The sequence below is a fragment of the Pholcus phalangioides genome, unplaced genomic scaffold (assembly GCF_987345545.1).
Source record: "Pholcus phalangioides strain wild (caught in Gottingen) unplaced genomic scaffold, Ppha-v1.0 ptg000013l_1, whole genome shotgun sequence".
NCBI classification, from domain to species: domain Eukaryota; kingdom Metazoa; phylum Arthropoda; class Arachnida; order Araneae; family Pholcidae; genus Pholcus; species Pholcus phalangioides.
Window position 1 is genome coordinate 34,586,324 of NW_028301606.1, and position 26,632 is coordinate 34,612,955.

The window sequence follows — 26,632 nt, forward strand, 5'->3', positions numbered from 1 at the left end:
TTTGGCATTGAACCGCTAGTGAAGTCATATGACCACCTTGGGGTTCTGCTGACCGCTGGTTGGGAAACCCGAGCTCCGATGTTGTTAAAAGGACGCTCCGATACCTAAAAGTTATCAATAAAAAAATGTCACCCTCACATCAATTAATGCATCAATGCATACAAAAAAATGTTCAGAACTTTGAAAGAATTTTTTTCTTTGTTTCACACACACACACACACACACACAATGATCCGAAAGTAACAAATGCAATTAAAGGAAAATAAAGAAAAAAAAATCGAATGGTTGATAAAAAAACATCAGTCTAGTGAAGTTTAGGTAGTAACTGATAAAGAGAGAGAGTCAGAAAAAATCATAAAAGTTCATTGACAAACACATCGAGTAAAAGAGGAAAACTTCGTTTCTTGTCAGATAGTCACGAACAGTGCAGCAAGGTATTTATTACTCAAAGTTTTCAAGACAGGTGGCAGCAACAGAACACAAAACAAGCACAAATCTCTGATAATTTTAATCTCTGATAATCTCCTTATAATTTTATCATGATGTGCGTTAGATAAAGGATAAAAATCAAATAACTCTGACCATTGAAACAAAAAATATAGTTACGTTAATAACTACACAGAGAACACATATGGCGACATGTATGAATGCGTTGAAAATTCCGTAGAGGAATGCTTATGAGCTGCATGTACATTTAAGTAGTAGTAACACTAAAAATTCATCCGTGGTTAAGATTACCGTTTAGCAGTAAATTTATGATGTGCTGTTGTCATCGTAGATCTCTTATGAAAGATTTCAGGAAATGTGACTGGCATTTCCCATTTTAGTATTTTCCTTCTAGTTTTCTGGGAAAGAGTTGTTGTATTCTTTGTTCACTCAAAAGGCAAACTAATGATGAGATCTTTTGAAAATAGAGACAGACAGAGGGAGAGAGAATCTCTATCGCCATCATTCATTATCATTATTATTCGTTTTTCTTGTTGTATAATCAGCGGTTATTGTTCGAGTCAAGTGTCGAATTACAAATTTTGGAAGTCGTATGTTCTGATTTGTTTTATTTTATTCCCAGCTTTCGGAGATGTCCTTCGGAAAGACAAAATTGGACCAACATTTGTAGTGGAGCCTCCATCAAGGGTGGAATTCTCAAACACGAGCGGAACAGAAATCCGATGCGTCGTCGACGGCTATCCAACGCCAACAGTAAGGTGGCAAACGAGGGAAGGTGTCGAAATCACTAACGTCCCTGGCTTAAGATATGTTCGCGACGATGGGACTATGGTGTTTTCACCATTTCAAAGATCCAATTACAGACAGGACGTTCATGATACCGTTTATGAATGCGCCGCTTCCAACGACGAAGGAATGATCCTCAGCCGTGAAGTCCACGTACGAGGTGGTAGGTAAATCATTTCTTCTATCAAAACGTTAATGTTAACAACCTCGTTTCCAGAACCGCGATTATTGCACGGGAAGTTAAATTCCACCCCGGAGCGTTGGTTTTCTTCGGATTCTTAAGGGGTATGTGAAACCGTCTTTATAACCGTGACTTTCACAAAGCCAGGAAATGTGGTATCTTTCCGCGTTGCGAAATGACGCAAATGCATCTATATCTCCTTACCTCGTTGCACACAATTTTTACTGAGACCGGAAAATTTGAAACTGTAATGTATTATATGATGCTTTTACAGTTTTGCTGAGACTATAAACTCTTATCTCACTATGAACTTAGAAATGAGAAGATGTAATTGTTTAATTTCAATGTACCGGATTAGGTGAAATTCTGAAGCTGACTTTATGGAATTCCCGTGCTCAGTGAAATCAAAAAGCTATTTCTTTGGAGTGGAAAACATCTTTACCCTTTATCTACTGACAGTACTTTAAAGTAACCTATTTTTTTAACCCAGAAATGCCATTAGAAGCGTTGTTTGGAGTTTGTACTTTGAAGTACACGGTTTAACGATTACCGGATGACATCACAACTGTAGGACAACTTTTTTTGTCTTTGAATATGACATAGGTTTATATGTAAAAATTCACTTTCATGGTTGCCATTGTAGCAGTTGTCGTTGCATCTTAACAAAAACGTATTGCTAAGGAAGTAGTTGGGGGTGAATACAAAATATTTTTTCCTTACTCATTATTGATTATAAATTAGGTTTACGTTAGTATTTTTGTAAAGAAATTCCTTTCTTTGAAATACCAATCAAAGTTTTGATTTATACTTATAAGAATCGTCATTACATGGAAAAGAGTGGATTGTATGTAAATAATGTGAACTGCATGTTATATTTTGACCGGGCCGGTGTTTCCATGTGTTGAAGTACTAAATGCAATCTCGGTATAACGATGCTCAGCGAAATTAGAGAAAATCCTAAAAAAAAAAAAAAAACTGTAACATACAGGCAGAGAATTACCAAAGACATGTTGTTCTTGATGTATATGTTCTATATTTTTTTATTTAACGTCATTATTAATGTCCGTTGGTACTTTTTCACTGCCAAAAAATTATAGTTAATAAGATGACTTTTGAGTTGTGTTGGCTGGTTTACTCCTGTGAAAGTGTTTACCGCATTAAACACTGTATACAACACCCTGCAAAGTGGTACAAATGTATGAAAACAAATTATTCGTATAGTAATGAAGGTATTTTATAGTACCAGATTAATAAACTCGTTACGTAACTAACTAAATTACTGTAAATGTTTTTTAATTGTTTTTAATTTTTTGCACTTTTACCTTTTGCTTATCATTGACAAGAATTATCGCCTCCTCAAAAACTTTTTATTTCATAATTGAAAGACCCAGATGGATTGTAAAGTTGATTTCTCAATGAAACACTTTACCCTTACTTTGCACCTGCTGAAAACTGGAAAAAAAAATTCGTCCTAATTTAAAAAGATTTGACATTTTATATGATGTTTTATGTTTTTTTTATATTTCTGATACACCTCTTAAATATAATTAAAAACACAATTACAAAAAAAATAATGATGAATCCATTTCTTATAATTTTATCATGATGTGCGTTAGATAAAGGGTAAAAAGCAAATAACTCTGACCATTCAAACAAAAAATACAGTAAGACGAGAATTCCAAACTGTGCACTAAACAAGCACAAAGTAAACAAATTAGAATCGGACGCCGGATTTACGGAACTTCATTCGAAACCAAACATTCAATTATTTGCACTTTAAACTTCACCATCACAATGACTTCACCAGTCATAGTACACTGAATTCGTCAACACACACACGCACACACATAGGAACACAATTTTCCAGTGAGAATATCGTACAAAATAACAGGAAAATAATGATCTCCCGAGGCAATCGTAAAACGAGTTGCCATATACCAGTAGCAGAAAAGAGTTATGCACGTGAAAAAGGGGGGGGGGGTTAAAGGAATGTTTCACCATTTGCTGCATTTTACGCTCAGTAAACGTGTCAAAGAGAATGAGAGAGAGGGAGCAAAAGGCTTCCACAACCCGTAGGGACACGAACCTAATTAGCAAAGAAATTTTAACAATCATTTGCTCCCGTACAAAAGTTTCACGTGTTACGATATTTTCGCTCACGAATTCTGTGTGTGTGTGTGTGTTCTTGTTCAATGAGTTCGTGAGAGTCTAAATGATGCTATCAAAATTGCATTTTGCGAGTTGTTCATCTTTTAAGTATTTGTATATAATTTATGTATGTTTTTTTTTTTTATTTCCCCCCTTTGTCTTTGATTACGTTCTGTTAAAGCCTGTTCCTCTTCTCGAGCAAAAGATTGAAGGATAGAGGAAAATTCTGGGAAAATTTTCAACTATTTCGCTGTGGTTTTAGTGGGAGAAGAGTAGCTCGAAGGTAAATGGGAAAATACCGAGCTTACTTTACCTCGAGCTAACCTTAATTATGTTTCACAAAATGAAATCAAGACAGATTTACTCCCTTAGTGTATTGAACGTTCTTAAATGAACGTTTCAGATTTCTAGAGCTTTATTTTCTGAAAAATATGAATACTTGAGAAAAAAAAAAAATCTGCGAAAAGTATTAACAGAGGAATTATATCGATATGCTGAGATTTCTTCGAGCGAAATATCATTCATTGAATATTAGGAAGATGAATTTCGCTACACCCGTACTGTTAATTTATGTGTGCTGAAGCAGTAAATACATATTTTCTTCTGCTTAGAAATAAAAGGGTACAAAATTATTTTTTATACATGCGTACCCAATGGTAAATGTAGGACAAGGGTTATTTTTTTAGTCGATTGTCGAAGAAATCGCTGAAATAAGTTAGTTTTGCCGCATTTAGTAAAATTATATTACCCTAACAGCGGCAATCCGGAGATATCTCGTGTTCTTAAAACGCTCTCAAAACAGTAACCCCGAGCCCAGATACAGTTGTGAGTTTTCTTCTCCCAAAAACATGTTTTCCTCTTTTCCCCCTTCACACTCAAGTTAATCAAGTGCCAGTGAGCGGAGTCAGCTTAATGTTTAAAGCCTGATAAGAAAATCAGGAGCCGATGTTTTTCCTTTCCCTTCGAGGTTGTATAGTATTATTACGTACAGCATAATCAACAGAAAATTATCTTTTTTGCTTCTCCTTGTTTTGTATTTAATATTATTTTGTGTTTGAGGGGGGAAACTTTTCAGCTCACACAATCGGAAAAAAAAATACATATATATATATATATACACATATTCTTCTTGAAAATAAGTGGTCATTTCTAGAAGGTTTATTGGTTTCTAACTGTGGCAGTTCTAATGCAGATCAGGAAAATTTCAAAAACCGCTTGATGTATTAAGGTGGGCCCAACTGTATAAATGAATGATGTAAGATATGTAATTGATTTCTCATTGAAATGTTACTTTTTCTCCTATGGACAAGTTTCTTAAATTATATTCTTTTAATAGTCATAAAACAGCGTTTCAGCCCGCAAGTTTATGATGATTTTGTAGTTCGTGGCAACACAGCAGTATTACGATGTCACTTGCCGTCATTTGTGAGAGAACACGTAAACGTTGACTCTTGGATCAGGAGTGACAATCAAATCATCAAGGCCTCCAACAGTAAAGGTACGTCAAAGTACGATGCGTATAAACTGTCTTTGTATTGTATTGGTATTCGATGAATAAACACAGAATAAAATCGACGAATTGAAAGCGAACTAAAGGACCAAACGGCGGCAAAGATGTCCAGAATACATTAAACGTGAAAATATTCTTTCAATATCACCATATAACAATCAGAAATTGATAAAAACCCCAGAAAAGAATAACCCAAAATTTATTGTAGTATAATTTGTGGTAGCCCCCTTGGTGTTAAACGTTCGAGAAGGCGTCCCCACGCAAAATGGATCGAGGAGATCAGAAAAGTGGCTGGAGTCAACTGAATGGCGTAAAATGGAAAAGTTTAGAGAAGACTTTCATCCTGCAGTGAATTTGAAATGGTTGATGCGATGAGATCCCGTTCAAAAAAGCCATTCGCTAAAAATTTATATTTTTAAATGCAACATTTAACGAGATATTAAATATACGAAATCACTATGTTTTGGAAAATTATCTGTTGTCGAGTTTTCACTTACTCAGAAGTTTTTTAAAGATTGTACATTTTTCGGGGGAATGCACATAGATAGAGTAAACTGAACAATTACACTTTACGAAAATCATTTTGACAATTACATAATTTTTTACAACTTCACATTTCATTTATGTTTCGCAATTCTGAACCACACCCTCAATGATTGGCAAAAAATGCTGAAAACTGGGGGAAAGAAGCGTTGCACTTTAGTTTATGCTGTTCTTATTCATTTTTTCACACATTTTTGAAGTCACTATTGCAGACAATATTGCACTTATAAACGTGGATTGTTTTTCTTTCCCTCAATCTCCTCAGGAGAGACAGAAACACAACTTGCTAATTGAGTTTTCGAGGGCAGAGTGTGTGTATAAAAAGTTTTTATTTTATTTTAATAACTGTAAGTTGCAACATGAATGACGTAAGTGCGTTTTACACGTTATTTGCATAGTTTTTCTAATTAGAAGTATGCCTCTGGGATCAACGTTCACCAGTAAAATACGGCAAGGGGAATAAATGAATCAGCCAGTATGAAAACACCATTTTTTAGCAACTTATCACTGTGCTGGCAAGTTTTCATTGGTTCAAAAATTTTAAAGGACTGTACACAAGTAGAGTGAACCTAATTATGTTACTTATTTATTCGTAATAAATAACAATTTCATTTTTTGACAATTATTTTGACAATTACTAAAATTTTACTTTGAGTTTAATTTATGTTTCGCAATTTCTGAACCACACCCTCAAAAATTGGCGAAAAATGTCAAAAACGTCAAAGCCAAAATCTCCGTTAATATTGCATTCAAAAATATGTAATTTTTGTAAACGATTTCCTATAGATGCAATTGCAAGTTTCAGCGCACACAGGTTCCATATAAGTAATGAATTTCTTTACTTTTTTATCTATACGACCCCCCTTAAGAAATTTAAAACATTTTAAGTAACAGCACCACGAAATTTAAATACTTTTTTGTAATTAGAAGTTAGAAGTATGCTTCTCTACAGTCAATACAATTGCAGAGATATCCATTGTATAAAGAACTTGAGAGAGCCTGTACATACGCATTAAGTTACGAAAATTCGAAAATTAGACATGAAACCATTTCAACTGAAGCATGATATTTATCATTTCACTTTTCATTAGCTAATTATTATTTTTTTGAAAATATGTGGTTATATTATGAAGCAGAATTTCTCAACCTTATTGGACTGAAATACCACTAAAACGTCTGACACAATTTGACAAATATAATTATTTTACAGTATGTCACCTTAAACTATCCTTAGAGCTTGTACGAATATTATAATTTTCAGTTGCAAATAAATCAATAATTTTTACTTCATCCAAATTTCATTTTTAAGTTTTCCCGTAGACCACCTGGTTTACCTTCAAGGACACCTCTATTCCCCGGAACGAAGGTTGGGAAACGCTGTTATAAAGTGTAGCATAATATGTAAATGATCTTCTAAAATTTTATACCGCATTTACTCTCTATAACGTTTACAGCACGATCGTACACGGTTCTGCACTCCGGTGAATTGTTGCTTCACGAAGTCAAAGAACGTGACACGAACTGGAGCTATAGGTGTCAAACGAGGCATAAACTAACGGGTGAGATGGTAGTCAGCGTCAGCGCTGGAAACGTCATCGTAACAGGTAAAACTTAATTCTGTAAAAAAAAAGAAAAATGATTCAATGTATGAAATAATTCTGTACGTATTTTGGAAAAAAAAAATATTTTCATAAATTTTTGCGCATTGCGATTAGCATACGAGAACGTTTGAGTCAAGAAATGGCGCAATCACTCGGTTCTTATTTAGTTATACGTATAAACACTAGAGCTCACTATTATATCAGCTCATAACAACCTCCGTATTAAAAAATAAAAAAATATATAAATATATGAACTGTTAGATGCATAATAGATGGAAATTGGAGCTTTAATAGATATAGCATGAGTTTCTTCAAGATATGACTGCATTAATATGTGTATTTGCTGTTCCTGGTGTTCAAACAGTTAGCATGGATGTTCATGATTACAAGCTGCAGGCTTTCTCTCTCGCCCATCTTTACGATTTCATTTCGACAAGGGAGTACTGCGTTCGTGCCCGCTGGGGAACAAGGCAAATACGAATGGAATCACGACTCGCCGTCAACAATTCAGGAGCCAGCCGATCATACCCGCTTCGAAACCACTACATTCCGAATTGTAGGATAGTCACATATGTGCGAATGCATGTATGCATGTCATACCATGAGTTGGATCGAAAATCCCTTTAGAGATACGCAAACATGCCTTGGCAACGTGAAACAACATCCGGAATACAAGGAATCGATGATTTATAACGTGTGTGTGCATACTTTTCTTATTCAATTAATTATCTTGAAATATTACGCATCTACTCATCTTATGCTGTGTATGGTGTGCTGATACTTCCATTAGAGCAAATGCACATACAAGACGTCACAAAAATGTTTTTCACACGTGTTTAGTAAACAAACTGCAAAGTTAGAAAAGCTTGGGGGATCAAACAACGGGGAACATTGAATATATCTTCAGTCAAAGGTGAGCTGTTCCTTTTTATGCCTTAATGTATACCGGTTGTATCACAGAAAAACGCTGGATGAAATATAAATTCTATGGTTGACTAAAATAGAAAAAAATAATGAGAAAAATTGTTTGTGTATGACAACTTCATTTCAATAAAATTATTATTTTAAAAATCTAAAACATATTTTTTTTTCTCCCGCAATCAAGAGTTCAAATCGTAAAATTTGCACCTTTCTCTATTTACCCTATTATTTCCTACATAACCTTTGGATGCGATTTTGTTGAGATATCAAAGAATGCAATTTTATTTATTTATTTTTTTTTTCAAAACTGCATGATCTACAAACAGAAAACCGAGTTGCTGTCAAGTCAGTCATTCGGAATATGCGCCATATACAATTTTCAGTTAAAATATGACAGCAACCCCCCTTTCTTACCTGATCACTGTTTCGTTACATTTGGACACTATTTCTGAAACATCTAGTACATTCAAGTTCCACGTTTCCTGAATTAAATGATTGTATTTAAAAGTACATGCAACAAGCCATATTGGACAAACAGCCACATGAGAGAGAAAAAAAAAGTAAACTTTTTTTACTATTTTCTCATTCATTTTTTCCACTTCACACCGCAGCGCGCTTAAGGACATAAAAGATTCGTCCTTTTTAGAGTGAACTCGCCCTCTCTGTTAATGCATCTGAGCTTCTTCGTTTTTTCACTAGCTCAAAGTTTCTCAGAAGAATGTTTACGACGTGCATGTACGGTTAAATAGTAATAGTAGTTAGAAGTTAAAGATTCTTATTGTCATTGTGCTATTGAGAAACACGTATCGTTTTGGTGATAGTATATTTTTTGAAACGATTTGGTATTCAGCACTCCAGTCGACGTTTCTATAAAAGTCTTGGAACAACTTTCTGTGTCCTATGAATACAAAAAATATGATATCTCATGTCATTTTGGCTGTCAGAAATCGTGCAGACGGAACAAATTCTCGAAAATGCCTGTGTTAGCGATGTGTATGATTTCAGTGCTGCCATCTATATTTATACAAATACAAATACAACGCCCCAACAGGCAAATTGCCCAACGAGGTGTAGTGAAACATGACGTGAAGCTTTTTGTTTCTCTGTAATGCTTGTTATGTGTAGTGCTGCCATCTGCCGCCAGTTGTTCTAACTATGAGTAAAGTGTTATAATTGAATGATTTATCATTGTAGGACTGTTGCTCTCTGTGGCGAGACTTTTTAACGGGGAGATCGGTTCGCATTTCCGCCTTGAAGTTGGGAACCAAAGAAAACCAACTTCAGCCGACCACCACTGTGGGGTTTGAATCCGGATCCTCGCATCGCGAGTCCGTCACTATAACCACTCGACCACCACAGCGGCACATGCCGTACAATATTTGCCAGTAGTCATGACACTCATTCACAGTTAAGAACGTGGCACAACATCTGAAGGTAGCGCCACCATTTTTAAGTGACAGTTACTATAGATAGGGTTTAATAGGTGTATTTAGAATTAAAATAATACAAATTGACATTGGGGGTCTGTAAGACTCCAAGCGCGTCCTTCAGTCCAAATTGTCGGACCGCACTATCGGTTTTATGGTGCTCTTTCAGTGTTTCCACCATAACATTATTCCATATACTACCATATCTATGGCTGTTCATATAACAACCGTGTTCAAAATTTCCACTTCAATATACATCAATATATACGATCTATGATTGTCTTGGAAAATCGAAAAGTTGTACATACGACAAAAGTATATAACGTAAGTTTATATGGAATTCGGATGAAATTTAAATAAATGCATTTCTCATGCGTTGTTGTGTGATTGTGTATATACATATGGAATTCCCAGAAACCAATAACACCTTCACACAAAAAAAAGACACCAAACAGCGCTCTATATATTTATTTATTTATTATTTTTCCCTTTTAACTTGAAACCAAAAAATCGTTTTCTTTGACAGAATGGGGACAGAGGTACTTACTTCCATAACCCCTAAGGGAACGGGACAAAAAATCGATATCTATATATAAATATATATTATATATATATATATATACCTCAAAGGTTTTCGTCTTTCGACGCCCCTCTTCAAGAGAAAGATATGAGGTGGATGACAAAATATTTCCCGAGTATTGGGTATTTTCAAAAGTGGGTTTACGATCGATTACTTGTTTTTTTTCTAAATATATATAGGAGCAAAGAGCGCATCGCAAGGTAGGTGGATGCAATATTCACTCAGGAGTAGTTGATAATATTAAAAACTGATATAAAAATCAACAAAGTCTATTTCACTTTATCGATATTATAAATTCTATCAGATAGAGTGCATAAAAAATTAAATGAAATCGACCTGTTTTTTTTTTCTTTTCCATCGGGGGGAGTAATTCCTAAATTTTCAATATCCTTATTCGGATATTTCAATATCGTTGACTTTTTCTAACGTAAATTTTACATGATATAACTTATTTAATATATTTTATGTTATCGGCCGTTATTTCTATGATCATTCGTAAGTATAATATTCTAGAACTATTCTCGTGAAAAAAGAAATACTTTTTTCATACGAATTTATGTAAACATTTACTTTGCCAGCTATACGTGAACTTTACGTACGTGATTTATGCGTACTTTATATATATTCATGCATTCATGTTTGTTATTAAAATATTATACAATGAGAAATACTTGATTCCGATTGAAAAAGTGCATTCTCCTCCCAATGAATCTTTTATGCGTTTCTGGAAATAATTTTAAATTATCATACTTGTATAATATCAGTAATTTATTTCGATATCACGAACGTTTCCTTTTGACAGATGTAATTTTTAATTATATCTCATGGCGTAAAGATATTTTCATGTTTATAAATTGGTCGTAAACATTTTCAAATAATAGTCGGTACGAAAAGTCGAATGTGTAAGACAGGGTGTCCCGTAAATTCTAAAACAGTCAAAAATTCGTAGGAATTAGCGCATTTGAATGCGATTAGTGAAAAAAGTTATTCTTACAAAGGGGGATTTTGTTTCACTGTAGCTCAAAGTTTTGTCGATTAAGTGTTCTGCATGAAAAAAAAACAAAAAAAACATTGGAAATATGCAAATCAGAGTCGTATAAAATGCAGGGTGTACGATTAGCAGCACATTTCTGAATTATCCTGTTACTGTCACTTATATGAGTTTTTTCATTTTGATGTTGGCATTGGTGGATAAAGCACTATTGATGGAGTCGTTTCACTTCAGTCACGGATCACCAGGTAAAATGAACTTTTCGGACACAAAAGAGATTAAAGAAAGGTTCTGTGAAGGATTTTTTTTTTTCCTTCTCACTGCACTTGCACTCCTTCACAGGCCATCTTGGAAAGTCTTTGTTGATAGTCGGCCGCTGAGGGTCATTCTTTATTTCGAATTGTGGTCTGTTTATCTGAAGGAATTCTATAATTTGCTTTCATGCAGCGTCCTCTATCGACAATAAATTTAAACTAATTTTTTTGTATATACCAAAAAAAAAAAAAAATTCGTGAAAAACTTTCCCTTAATCTAAACTTTCTCTTTAAATTTATGAATTCCTTTAACTTTTATGGATTTTCAAACTATTTACGAATTCATAGGACACTCGATATAACTTGAAGTTATAATGACAAAAAGATAAAAGAACGAAATTTTTTTAATTAAGGGCGTAAACTATAGGGATTACAACGATAGAGGTGATTTCAGTTTTGAATCCACTGTATCTAATAGCAAATGCCGTGTGTTAACATCTGCCATTTTCTGGGAATGTTACAGTAAAGTTTCATAATTAAAGTGATCGGCTCTGTAGTATAAAAGCGCAACCCATACCTTGACATTCTGAATTCACAGGGCTCGTGTTCATCAATTATTAGCGGTACGTTTTATTTTACTGAATAAATTATGTGATGAGCTAAAACGATCGAATCTTAAATTATGCATAATTAAACACATTGAAGTCGGAACTATTGCAGAATTCTTAGTTCCTATCTTTACACGAAAGTATTCTACCCTTGGATAAGACGGATCTTATATATTTAAGAGATGAAAGACGGTGATACACAGAGCATCGCTAGGTCAACCCTAGCTATACTAAATTTCTGGAAAATTACGATAAGGAAGTAATTGCATTGTTATAATATATCCGATCAATGACATTATCTTCAAAATACGTGGAAACTTTTCTAAGACGGCCACTCGGTAAAAGACTGGCCGTCTGCGGAGGTGTCCCCAAATATAAGTAGTGTAACAGGAAAAAATACCTTCAGCGGAGGAGTGTCAAAATAATGGTTCTCAAAATGTCACAGAAAAAAATCTTATGAACAATTTATTTACAATGCCGAAAAAAACATGTACATCTACAATGAAACCACGCTACAACGATACTCGATATAACGATAAATTCCTCTACAACGGTTTTTTTTTTTTTAAATCTTGTTGAAAATCATGTATAGACTACTGTTAAACTATAGACCATAGTTTCCCAAACTTTCTGTTCCATCGCCCCCATCATCAGAAATTTTCTTTCTCTCATCGCCCTCCCCCAAACTCAAGTGAACCCTTACGATCCTGTGTTAAATCCGTAGCTTCTATCACCCCCATGGACTACATTATCGCTCACCAGGGGGCGATATTGCCCACTTTGGGATACACTGCTATAGGCCCAACGATATCCTTTCTTATGATAAACCCCTTTATAACAATATTTTCTGGATCTAAATTTCCTTCAATATGTTTCTAAACACGTCACATATTTTAGCACATCAGAGGACGTTTAATAAAATCGGTATTTGTCATCACCCATTCACCGAAAGTGTTCAGTATCGCTACATTTGCGTGATACATCAAAGTGTATTGCGATAAATCTTTTTAGAGACATCAAACTGAATTTAGTTTATCAGCTAATCAATTAAAATCTTTTGCGACGAATGAATACTCAAAAGTGAATTTTTTGGTGGTACTAACAATGTGTGCAGATTTATAAAAGATGCCAGTAGCAGCACATCATCGTTAGTCGAATGTACTGTGGAAAAATAAAAAAGCGTGCCATTTATAAAACTTTTCTTAATCGTGTTTCTAATATTACACGATTTTTGCTTAAGATTTGACACACAAATCAATTTTTCGTAGAAATGACAAAGGTCCGAATTATTGTTTTCACCATTTTGAGACAATTCCTATCAAAGAAAACATCATTAAAGTTCACTTCAGTTCCATTTTAAAGAAAAATGTTCATGTAGTTTGTTACCTTAAACAGGGAAATGGAGTGAATATGTAGATATGTAAACTAAATTTTGGACATTGTCAACATTTTGCCATTTTAAAATGCAACGGTTTGTGAATTAAGTTTATCTCATGATTGTTAATTAATAGATGAATGAAACTTTCCCTGCATAAAAAATTGCTTCAGCAAAGAATCAGACTCGACTGAAAATGATTCATGAAGAAATTCACGAAGTTTAGAAAAGGCACAATTTCCTATGTTATACAGAGGAGCATTTTTATTAGAATAAAATTAACTTCAGGAATCTTGCTCATTTTTATATAAATTTTCACATACTAAAATTGAAATCAAAATAGAAGACAAAACACTAGTTTGTTGATTAAAGTAACAACAAAATGCATTAAACATGTATTTTGTTGTTGAAAAATGTGAAGCATACCCCTAATTTATATTAATATATTTATACGAATGTAATTATAATATTTCAGTGTAGCCCCTAGCATTAAATAAAATAATAACTGCAATCTTATAAAAGCAAAATCTAATTTCGAGAGTGAATTAATAAATCTTATTCAATTTAAAAATTACTTACGCATCATAGGAAATGATTGCTTTCATTACATTAGAAGAAAAAATAAATTTGATAAATAAATAAATAAATTATATATATATATATATTCAATTAAACTAATTTATAAGAGTTCACTAACTTTCAGAGTCTTTTAATTATCAAAATATTGATCAGATCTTAGGAAGAGGAAAAAATGTATAAATATATTCATATGTATATACCTATTTTTAACTTCCGCCTATTACAATGATATCAACAAGTAATTACATAAGTGAAATCATAAAGAAGATGTTCTTTATAATAACATATTACGTTTGTGTCTGGGCATCGAAAATTAATATATTAAATTACTCAATATTATGTAACAAAACTGAGAGATTTTGATTATTTAAACAAATGCATATAAAGAAAGTGATTTGTTTTTCTTCTATTGTATTCATGCATTCATAATATTTTTGCGTTTTATCACGATCATTTATTGATGTAGAGAGATTTTTTTTTAATGAGTGCTCTTCACCAAAAGAAAATATAATATTTCCCCGATGAATTTGCTACGATATGTGCTGCCAAAAATGTGGGGGGTTGCTGTAATGTACAGGTCATTTCGAAATTTGCGCACATCGTAGTCTACGAATGTTTTTAAATGAATGTTAACTATATTTCAGAAAAAGAAAATCGATTGAACTCATGCATGAAACATTATCTTTAATAAAAGTTTAAAACAACTTTGAATTTACTATAACTTTTGAAAATGATGGCCTTTTTTCACGAATACATAGACATATTTGTCTTATCAAATTGATCGAGACTTTTCAAAGTCTGCAAGAATTAATACATCTTTTACTTTAATAATGTTATTCTTGAATTCATCACTTGTCTGTGGATTATTACAAAATGTCATGTTTTTAACATAGCCCAAAATTTTGGTTATTAGCCCCCTACAAACTCCTTATATTTTCCATGAACAGCTCGTACATGATTAAGAAAAAAAAGTGTGTGTGGTGCGTTAAATCCCGCCATCAAGTTTTGTGGGGCTTATTTTTTTCGATTCCAATGTTGATTTCAAAATATAATTACCACTCAATTTTTTTCACAGCTGAACAGCGATGATTGGTACTCCTGGTTTGAACGGGATAGTGCCCACACGTCAAAAGAAAGTTTTCATGCAGTAACTGAATTTTTTGTCTATTGAGTAATTTCGCGTGGATTAGGCCGCCTCTTTCACCGGACTTGTAACTCCAGGAATTTATTTGGAGGTAATCTTTAAAACGTGGTGCCTACTGCAATAATCTACATACGATTTATGAACTCAAGGCTAACATTATCAATGCAATATCAGACATTGATTCTCGCAGATTTCGTAAAATTTTCAGCAATCTGTTAAAATGAATGTGCTTACAAGTCTGTGGTAAAGACCAGCAATTTTAACATCCATCGTATTTTCTAAGTACTTTTTTTTAATTTGTATCAAAGGTATTGTTCTAATTCATAAGATTAATCAATATAATTAAGATAAGGTTATTTTTGTCATAAATAAGCATATTCATTGAAACAAAAACATTCATGAACTATCATGTGCTCTTAGTTTGAAACACTCTTTAGTAGGTTTTTTCATGGCGCAACCCGTGTAACGCAAAATCTACAAGTCATTGTACTGGTTGTCATGGCAAGGATACAGAGAGGGGGGCGATGGGGATGATCACTCTTTCAAGAGCTTAATAATAAGGAAATAAAATTACGTCCCGTATTTTAGAGAGCAATCACATGGACCTACAAAATAAGCCACCTCCCTATAAGTAAATATCCTCCTATTTTTGTCTATAATGCGTAATCTGATCCTATTACTTTGGTCATATAATGCGTACAGAAGGCTCACCGGAAAAAAAATGGTAATGCTTGGTAGAATGGAGAAAAAAGAGTAAGAGGCAGACCAAATATCAGATGGATAGAGAGGATGTTGCAAAGCACCCGAATGCAGCTAGCACAACTGGGACATGCTGTGAATGACAGGCCAGCTTGGAGACCCATGATCTATCCAGTCACCAGAAGTCGCAACCGACTCGATGGTTACTAACAACAACAAAGATACTCCTCAATGTGACTGAGTAATTTCTGCACGTATTCATTGATGAGTTGCCGTTTTCAAAAACAATAATATTTAATCTACAATTTAAACGAGCATAGAAAGATACAAGTTACATGATTCACTGCTTACCGACTACATACTTAATAATAATAAAGAATTAGGACTGATTCAGTTAATTGTGTTGGTTAATCCATCAAATTTTAATCGCAGTTAAAATTTATAGTTGAGTTAATCTCTCGATCAATCCGATCAAAATTGGATTAAGATTTTCAATAAAAGTTTATAACTTAACTTGATTTATTTGACTGAACAAATTAGATGCATAAAATTATGTTCCTATGCATCACGTTTCTGATAAGTGACCGTATTTAAAAATATTTGAATTAATATTTTGATCAAATTTTTCTACATGCGGAGTTGATTAAACGAAAACTTGTGAGGATTTCTAAACTAACTGATTAAAAAAATTAAAAACGTCTAGATCCATGTTAAGAAATCCCAGGATATGGCAAGCATGTCAGCATATCGTCCAGAGACTTGCATGCGCAAATTTTCACTTTATTATGAGCTGGTTGGATCACTTACTTTTATATCTAAGTTTTGCCAGAAACGAAAATAATCCCCCATTGAAACACAATTTACCAAAACATTTATAAAAAAACAACTTCCATAGAGTAACATGGGTAGAGTAAACATTCTAACGTCATTTCCCAAGCTCTTGAAATTTGCACATTCATATTTCTGGTGTAAAGGAGACGGTATTAACTTACTTCAAAAAAGGAAAAAAGAAGTTGGCCTTCATTTCTAAATATATTTCTTTATATATTTGCTTACATCCATTCAGTGAAAAATGAATAGAATCTATTTTTGTAGAATCAATTAATATTATACAGTTGCAAATACTCCATTTGCTATGAATGAATGCCCTTTGAACTATTCGGTTAAAGTTCGATTAATCGATTAAAACGTTTTGATTAGCCAATTAAAAATTCTAGTCGATTACCAGTGCTAATGAAAATACATGCACCCCGAGGGTGAGTGTGTTCCTTTCTCCCGCGCTATTTCCGCCAGTACTGTTTTTCCCCTCTTTTTCTTCTCCTGCTGCAAACTTCTTGACGATTTCTTCTCGAGATCTTACCGCTGGCCATTTCGGGAAGTGGCTGGATATCTTGGCCAAAATTCGGTGTGCTTATGTAGGACGGTCAGATAGGTGGAACATCTATCCCTATTGATTTTACGGTGGCGTGCACGTGGTAATATAAAAGGTGAATATTTTGACGATAATTTTCCGTCGCAAATACATAAAGAATAAAAAAAACTAAATTTAACATCATACTTCTTTTCTTTCGACTTTTTCTGATTACTCCATGCAGTCTCTCGAACTGGCTAGCCAAAGCCGGGAATCAATAAAAGATCGGACATTTGCTCGTCAAATTGCAGTGAGACTGGCCAATACGCAAACTAGCCTATTTCAGGTTTTGGACGTAACATATATATATATATACTAGGGGGGCTCTGCCCCCCTGCCGCCTTTGGTGGCCAACCCCCCCCCCCCACTTCTCTCCCGGACATATCTTGTTTAATTCGTCCCACTTCATCAGCGTGCTATGGAAAAGGGGAAAGGGACGTGTGAAAGCACCAGCCTACTGAAGAAGCGAATTTTAATGAAAATAATAATAAAGCAACAAAAAACAAATGAGATTCATCAAGTATCCCCAGAAAACTTCCCCATGGGGGTCCCCAGATTCAATTCGCTGAATTTCAGTGGGGCCCCACACTGGATATATCTTGGGCTACCGATGTGTTGCAAATTTTACAATGTTAAACCACAAAAATCAATGAGATACATTCAGGGGCACCGAATTACAACCTGCCAACATTTCCATGAAGCCCTGACCTGCAAGCTTGTCGGACACCCCCCTGTGAGAATTTTTCATTTTTATCAATTTTACAACGAATAAAATCCAGGGCCCCACATACAGTAGCGGGGACACAATACGCAGATTTTTAGTGGGGCCCCAGACTGGCTATATCTCGGGTTTCGGCTGTGGCAAATTCTACAACAGAAAAGAATGAGATTCATCCAGGGCCCCCAAAATCAAACCTGTAAACATGGGGCCCCCCGACTTGGAAGCTTGTCGGTCATCCCCCGGTGCGAGTGCCATGAAAAATTTTCATTTGTATTCGTTTTACCAACGAATAAAATCCAGGGCCCCCAACAAATTACCCGGGACACCAATTCGCATACTTTTGGTGGGGCCCCAGACTGGCTTTATCTCGGGCTTCGGCTGTTGCAAATTCTACAACAGAAAAGAATGAGATTCATCCAGGGCCCCAAAACGAAACCTGTAAACATAGGGCCCCCGACTTGGAAGCTTGTCGGTCATCCCCCGGAGCGAGTTCCATGAAAAATTTTCATTTGTATTCGTTTTACCAACGAATAAAATCCAGGGCCCCCAACAAATTACCCGGGACACCAATTCGTATACTTTTGTGGGGCCCCAGACTGGATTTATCTCGGGCTTCGGCTGTTGCAAATTCTACAACAGAAAAGAATGAGATTCATCCAGGGCCCCCAAAACGAAACCTGTAAACATAGGGCCCCCGACTTGGAAGCTTGTCGGTCATCCCCCGGAGCGAGTGCCATGAAAAATTCCATTTGTATTCGTTTTACCAACGAATAAAATCCAGGGCCCCCAACCAATTACCCGGGGCACCAATTCGCATACTTTTGGTGGGGCCCCAGACTGGCTTTATCTCGGGCTTCGGCTGTTGCAAATTCTACAACAGAAAAGAATGAGATTCATCCAGGGCCCCCAAAACGAAACCTGTAAACATAGGGCCCCCGACTTGGAAGCTTGTCGGTCATCCCCCGGAGCGAGTGCCATGAAAAATTTTCATTTGTATTCGTTTTACCAACGAATAAAATCCAGGGCCCCCAACAAATTACCCGGGACACCAATTCGCATACTTTTGGTGGGGCCCCAGACTGGCTTTATCTCGGGCTTCGGCTGTTGCAAATTCTACAACAGAAAAGAATGAGATTCATCCAGGGCCCCCAAAACGAAACCTGTAAACATAGGGCCCCCGACTTGGAAGCTTGTCGGTCATCCCCCGGAGCGAGTGCCATGAAAAATTTTCATTTGTATTCGTTTTACCAACGAATAAAATCCAGGGCCCCCAAAACGAAACCTGTAAACATAGGGCCCCCGACTTGGAAGCTTGTCGGTCATCCCCCGGAGCGAGTGCCATGAAAAATTTTCATTTGTATTCGTTTTACCAACGAATAAAATCCAGGGCCCCCAACAAATTACCCGGGACACCAATTCGCATACTTTTGGTGGGGCCCCAGACTGGCTTTATCTCGGGCTTCGGCTGTTGCAAATTCTACAACAGAAAAGAATGAGATTCATCCAGGGCCCCCAAAACGAAACCTGTAAACATAGGGCCCCCGACTTGGAAGCTTGTCGGTCATCCCCCGGAGCGAGTGCCATGAAAAATTTTCATTTGTATTCGTTTTACCAACGAATAAAATCCAGGGCCCCCAAAACGAAACCTGTAAACATAGGGCCCCCGACTTGGAAGCTTGTCGGTCATCCCCCGGAGCGAGTGCCATGAAAAATTTTCATTTGTATTCGTTTTACCAACGAATAAAATCCAGGGCCCCCAAAATGAAACCTGTAAACATGGGGCCCCCGACTTGGAAGCTTGTCGGTCATCCCCCCGGAGCGAGTGCCATGAAAAATTTTCATTTGTATTCGTTTTACCAACGAATAAAATCCAGGGCCCCCAAAACGAAACCTGTAAACATAGGGCCCCCGACTTGGAAGCTTGTCGGTCATCCCCCGGAGCGAGTGCCATGAAAAATTTTCATTTGTATTCGTTTTACCAACGAATAAAATCCAGGGCCCCCAAAATGAAACCTGTAAACATGGGGCCCCCGACTTGGAAGCTTGTCGGTCATCCCCCCGGAGCGAGTGCCATGAAAAATTTTCATTTGTATTCGTTTTACCAACGAATAAAATCCAGGGCCCCCAACCAATTACCCGGGACACCAATTCGCATACTTTTGGTGGGGCCCCAGACTGGCTTTATCTCGGGCTTCGGCTGTTGCGAATTCTACAACAGAAAACAATGAGATCCATCACGGGCCCCTGGAAATGAAAACTTTTTGCTTATACGTGAAATCTTCCCCGGGTACCCCGACCCTGTGTTGGGAGCACTGCTGTTGTGTGTGTATATTACACATATATATACCTCTCGGCATGGACCTCCCCCCCCCCCCCACAAAGGAAGGGCTGACAGGGGCCACAACGATTCTTTTCACTTTTTGATTTTTCACGCTATAAATTAATCACAGGGGGGCCCCTGAAAAGCTGGTTTGGGGGCTCGAAATCTAAATTCCAGCCTAAGGGCTCTGCTGTAGGATGTAGGAGCCTCTTGGTACATGCACATAACATGGTCCCGATGGGTCAAATGGGTCCCGATATGTGAATATCGACCCAATATCGATATATGATATCATATCGATATATGAATGTGAATATCGATATATCAATCGAACCCACTTCCGTAACAGACTTCCGTCACTCGGTTGCTTAGCAACAGGCCCTTTTCGAGTTTGTTTGTGATTTTATATTATAGAATAGATATATAGTAAAGCGCATTATTATATGCACATCACATATTCATAATCACCGGTAAATTCGAAAAGTTCATTAGATATGAACCAAATACCAAATTTATCAAGCGTATCCAAAATTGTCGGTTATTATGCATAATCATCGGATTTATCATATTTAAGTCAACACATATAAATTCAACATTTGTTTTTTAGCTGCCAGGATCTTTCTTAAAGCTATTATTAGGCTTCCCTAGTCATAAAAATGTTCTTATTCAGTATTCAATGTAGAATATGATAATTTTGATTATTTTATCTCTTAGAGCCTCATGTATCAACACTTCCTAGAGTGACATTCAGTCGATCACAAGTAAGAGCTGACGAGGGGACATCCACTCAGTTACCTTGCGTGGCACAAGGAAATCCACCTCCAACATATAGGTAACTATGGAATATTGAAGATCAAAAAAATAAAAATAAAAAAGCACACACATAAAAAAAAGTTATAAATAATGAATGGAACATGCATGGTACAGAATCGACATTCATTGCAGCTGTTGGGATAGAGAAAGATGGCGTGTTTTCGTTATATATCGGATGTGATGATCGCTTTTTAAAGGAAATAACATTTCCTCCACGTAGAAAATTCAGCAACAATTTATCGAACACACGCTCCTATGAAATGTGACTTGGCTCCCATTACGAGCATCAGAAAGTAAAAGAAATACTTGGCCCTAAAATTGTTATGGTAAATAAATTATGGCGTTGGAATTATCTCCTAGTACGGAGTGGCAGTATTACGTGCAGAATAGCATTGCTTTACAATGCCGATAATATCCCCTCGACCCTTGTTCCGGCCCTTGCGCGACAACAGCCATAAAATTACATATTTTACGAAAGTGAGCCAAGATCTTTGCATTCACGATTTATTGGGAAACCATAATTCCGAATTTCCAATCATCTTTCGAGTACTTTTCGGATCTTCTTTAGATTAGTCGTATTAATTTTGAAAATGCACGTAGGATTTTCCGATGGTAACATTGATATACTTGAGAGCATTACACAGATACTATAGATCCATTCTTCACTGGTATGTAAACACACATGGACACGTGATCAGGTATCATTTCCTAAAGCGATTGATTATTCGCATCAGTTGTGAAGGGGGCTTTCGTGAGAAGTCAGGTTCTCGAAATGGCACGCGAAAGTATAGAGAGTACAATATTTGTGTTCACTGGAAAAGATAACGGATGTTTCAGAAGTCTTCTTTCACTCATCGGTTCTATGAATCTGGGACTGTTCACGCGGTTGTTTTATAAGTGAGCCATTAAGTGAAACGTATCTGTTTTCGAATTTACGATAATGGATTGGTATTGTTTTGTTCTTTTTGCTCTATTAATCGATCTGTGTAGTTTTGTTTTATTTTCAAACGGTTAATACAATGTGAGACAAATAGAACGGAAGCAATGATATCTCGTTGTTCGCATAATTGTTCCCAAAAAAATATCAGTGTTCTCAGGCAGGGCTGGATTCCAAAAAATTTACATGCCCGATCGGCCGTGTGACTTAGAATTATACGTACCCGAAAAATATTACTGAAAATATTATTACTGGATTTACTTATTTCTTTGTAAAAATTATTTCCCATTTTTTAAAAGAACTCGCAAAATAGCTTCATGTACTAGTTGTTCACATATTCCTCTGAAAAAAAATCTGCTTCATAATGAGAGAAAATACACAAATTAATGCACATCATCATCTGAATCTGCCTTATTACTACTTTGACTGATATTATCAAAACCAGCATAGGGAGTGCCCCCAATCTTATTTGTCTTACTGTCCCTTGTCAGAATTTTTTTCCCCTATTACCCTCTCCTTGTTAAGACACGCACTCCCTTCGGGGTCAAACTCATCAATTTTCGAACAATCGATGCTGATTTTCATATTACTGTGGTTACAGTAATAAAGCTAAGATCAGTTAAACTCCATAATAATATCAGTTATAATGTTCCACACTTTTGCTGTCTGAAAAGAAGTCAGTATGTTTCTGTTCACTTCGCTCATGGAATAATAGCCTATTCAAGTTCCAGGACCGTACTTGAGCAGGTGCAAGGGACGAAGCAGCATCAGGACACAAAATATTAATAAGCCGTAAAAATAAAAGATTAAAACAAAATCCTACCTGAAAACTAAATAATAATAACTGGTAGCTCTTAAACAAAAATAATTAGAAGCTATCGTCAACAAAGCTGTGACTGCGTCGGGCAAGTGGTTGAAAAAAATAATGTCCGGTCATGTTGACTTCCATTACCATAACCAAAGCACACCAAACAAAAAAATAGCTTATTTGAGACAAAAAAACCTAAAATAAATATATTCAATGCCATAATCACAATCAGTCTTTTCTTATTCAGCATTATGCCATGCGATGCCTTTATTAAAAGAAACACACACAAAGAAAAAACTTACAATTTGGTTATTTCATGTGACTGTCTCCAAAAAATAATCAATCATTCAATCCAAAAGATCCAAAACATCCAATCATCCATCAAAATAATCATCATTTATACCAAAGAATTAGATACATTAAACAGTTTGTCACAGTCTTTGATGAAAAATCAGCAGCATTGAAACACCTATACATGCTTTACATTTCACGTTATAAACTACATTTTCTGTGGCAGTTTTATCGAGTTACAGTTAAGAATGTAGAACATACAAGGAGAACTGAAAGACAAAAAGAGAAACTTGTGATATCTTTGTTTGTATGCTTAACGGCTTTCTAGGTAAACTCAAGATCAAAAACTACTTTGAGCAAGCATGTGGGGAAATATGAAAATATGAAAATCCATATAAAAATAAAATTCCCCTTGTCTTTTCCAAGTGCCATATCTCATTCTCCATCTCTTCAAATTCAAAGAAAATATGGGTTTTCTCGCAAAAGAGCACCCTCACCACGAAATTATTGACTTGACCATCAATATCAAGGTGAACCAAACGCTAATATCACAGATATTACTTTTGGGGGCCTAAACATGAAAATAAAGTGTATATTGCTATAAATATGGGTGCAGTCCCATAATTTTTAAAATTTAAAATTTTAATTACACTATAATTTTATTTCCCGTGAGATGTCTAGATACGTGACTAAGATTCCAGAAGGGATGCGGGGTTTATAAATTAATTATCAGTGTAAAAACCTCATTTTCTGTCAATTTCAATGTTCCATACAGCCAACAGTAAAATACCAAGTAATTAACAAATGTGGTTAACGTTACCACAAAAGAAAAGTTTGAGGGTAATAATCATTATTCTCATAATTATTTAAACAAACACAGAAATAGCAACTTCTTACTCTTGGGAACAAAAAAAAAGTTTTTTTCGTCACATACTGGATTGCTTAATTTTTAAATTAAACCACTAATACTTGAGTATTATAATAGTATCTTAAAAACCAAAGTTAGCAATAACATTACTATATGCATTACTTCAAAACACACATTCAAAAAAAAATCACATTTGCATTTCTGTTTCATAAAAGATAAGAAACAACTTATTTTAATGAAACACGCATTAATGATGAAATATCAGCAGAACAATCAAAAGAAAGGAAGGGAATTACTAGAAAATTGCAAAGCTGTTGGATGTAACAACTAAAACAAAGGGGCGGGGGGGGGGGAAGAACGGTTAGCTCTAGAATAATACTACTACAAATCTAACTTGTCCTTTTTTAACCGAACTCATTAAAACTGTGAGTTTCTAAATTATGAAGAAAAAAAACTTTAATAAATTGTGTGAAACAAGTATTTTCAGTAAGAAATATACTAATATGCTGGAGGGGTATCGTGACTGATTGATGTTCATTGGCATGAACGTCTTCGAAGAAAATACTGGAAGGGAAAATTTGGAATGCAGTGCATCTGATTGATCGAATCGAAATTTTCTACTTTTCCTGTTTTTTTAATCTTTTGATAATTAGCGTTGCAAATTTTACTATTTTTCTTTGCGAAGAGTACCTTTTAAAAGAGGGAGTGTAAATAAGCGTTTAGTTCTTGCTCAGGAAATATGTTTTACGGAGTAAAAAAAAATCATGAAAATGATTAAATAAATCTTAAACGAGGGAGAAAAGAATATATAAATAAAACAATAAGTGAAAAACGATTTGTTTAATTTTTTTCTAAGAACATTTAGTTGCTACATCTTAAAGATGATAACGGAATGCCCATCATTATTGAAATTTTAATAATTAAACATTTGCGTGTGCTTAGAATAATGTAAAGAAAAAAATGTTTTATTTGTGAAGAATGAATTCCCGTAAGCAAGTAAAGTAGATGGTTAATCTAATGAACGGTGTTTTTATGAACTAAGCCCATCAAAGTAATTCAGAAATGCAGAATATTTACGATGGAATTTCGAAAATTTGAGCTCTTGAATCAATTATGGAAAAAAAAAACAAAGCTTAAATAGCTTGGGGTTAAATTTTTGAAATCGGAGATGATTTCTTTTCGTTTTTAAAGCAATAAATTCACTTATCAGCATACAATAATGCGTTGCTGCCTTTATTATCAAAATACTTCTCCATATTCAGTATGTGGAATTTCACCATCAAATATGCAAATCATTTGTTTGAATATGTACTTTACAATGACAAATCCATGCATATTAATTTCTTAAATAAATATTATATTTCGAAGTTATATCTGGTAGTATTAACAGATATCAGTCGTGCAAACTTGATTACAGCTAAAGTTTTGCCGTGTATAATTAATTCATATTTTTCATCAGTATTAAAATAATTCGTATTTTCTTCCAATTATTCACTGCAATTTTTTCGAGAAATTAATTTGATAGAATTTTAAACAAAAGTGCAGACAATTCAAGGGGATTTATTAAGCACTTTGTTATTGGTCGAGAACTTTCATTTTATTAAATACTCTACACGTTTCAGATGGATGAAAGATGTTTCGGGTGTTCTGAGGCCGTTGGACTGGAATGATGGAATAAATGGTCGATTGTGGCTCAATCAAGGAACTCTAAACTTCCGGAAAGTGGAGGCCTCTGATGGAGGTCAATACCTTTGCATCGTCAGGAACAGCATCGGAGAAAGGAGAGTGGAGACGTCTTTGATATTAACTGGTAATTATCGATACTTGCTCTTGAAATGAAAGCGTGGAAAGTTACCAATAAAATATTTCTGTTACTGTGATGCACTAATGCATCTGAGGATACTTTAAATTCCTCTTACTTTTCCCGATTAATCGATTTATGCTAGAAGATACAAGATAGACTGCTGTTTTCATTAAAATTTTAAAGAAAGACTGAATTACAGTCAAGCACACTTATAACTGGAGCCCGAGAGCTCAGGCACTACAAATGGTCGAAATAGGCTGGCAAAAAGGCTCTAAAAGTGCCTAAAATAGACACTAAAAAGGCATTTATAATCAATGGAAAAAAGGAGAAGCAACTAAAAGCTACGATATTAAGGGTCGAAAACTGGCTAAAAAATTGATTGCACTACTTGAATCTACTGTTTGATCAGCCGATTATAATGACTGCATTATTAGCTAAGCAAATACAATTACGCTTAAGAAAAAGTGTTTGCGGCGTTTCGAACTTAGGTTCGAGTTCGATTCCATTGAATAGGCTACTTAATATGTGATTTTCACACATGCAAAATGGTGCTAGCTGAAATTAAAGAATATTATATAAAGATTTCCATATGGAACTATTTCAAAAATATTTTCATACTAACGACATATTTTTCTCAAAATTGTATTGGACTTCGTATTTGATCGGTATTGAAAAAGTATTGAACCTCGTATTTGATCGGTATTGAAAAAGTATTGAACTTCGTATTTGATCGGTATTGAAAAAGTATTGAACTTCGTATTTGATCGGTATTGAAAAAGTATTGAACTTCGTATTCGATCGGCTTGCATCGATTCGAAAAAAAAAATATATATATATATCGATTTTTTAGGTAATTTTTGTATAT

General features: G+C 35.1%; 1 protein-coding gene across 2 annotated transcripts in view; it reads left to right on the top strand.

Annotated features, from left to right (window-relative positions):
• Positions 1 to 26,632, top strand: part of LOC149078986 (cell adhesion molecule Dscam1-like) — a 150,363-nt gene that overhangs the window by 63,394 nt on the left and 60,337 nt on the right. For both annotated transcript variants that reach the window (XM_089241232.1, XM_089241233.1), the window contains exons 2-6: positions 1,070 to 1,396; positions 4,899 to 5,060; positions 7,070 to 7,219; positions 20,961 to 21,078; positions 25,586 to 25,773. In XM_089241232.1, coding sequence (XP_089097358.1) covers positions 1,070 to 1,396; positions 4,899 to 5,060; positions 7,070 to 7,219; positions 20,961 to 21,078; positions 25,586 to 25,773 — 945 coding nt within the window. The remainder of the gene's footprint in view (positions 1 to 1,069; positions 1,397 to 4,898; positions 5,061 to 7,069; positions 7,220 to 20,960; positions 21,079 to 25,585; positions 25,774 to 26,632) is intronic.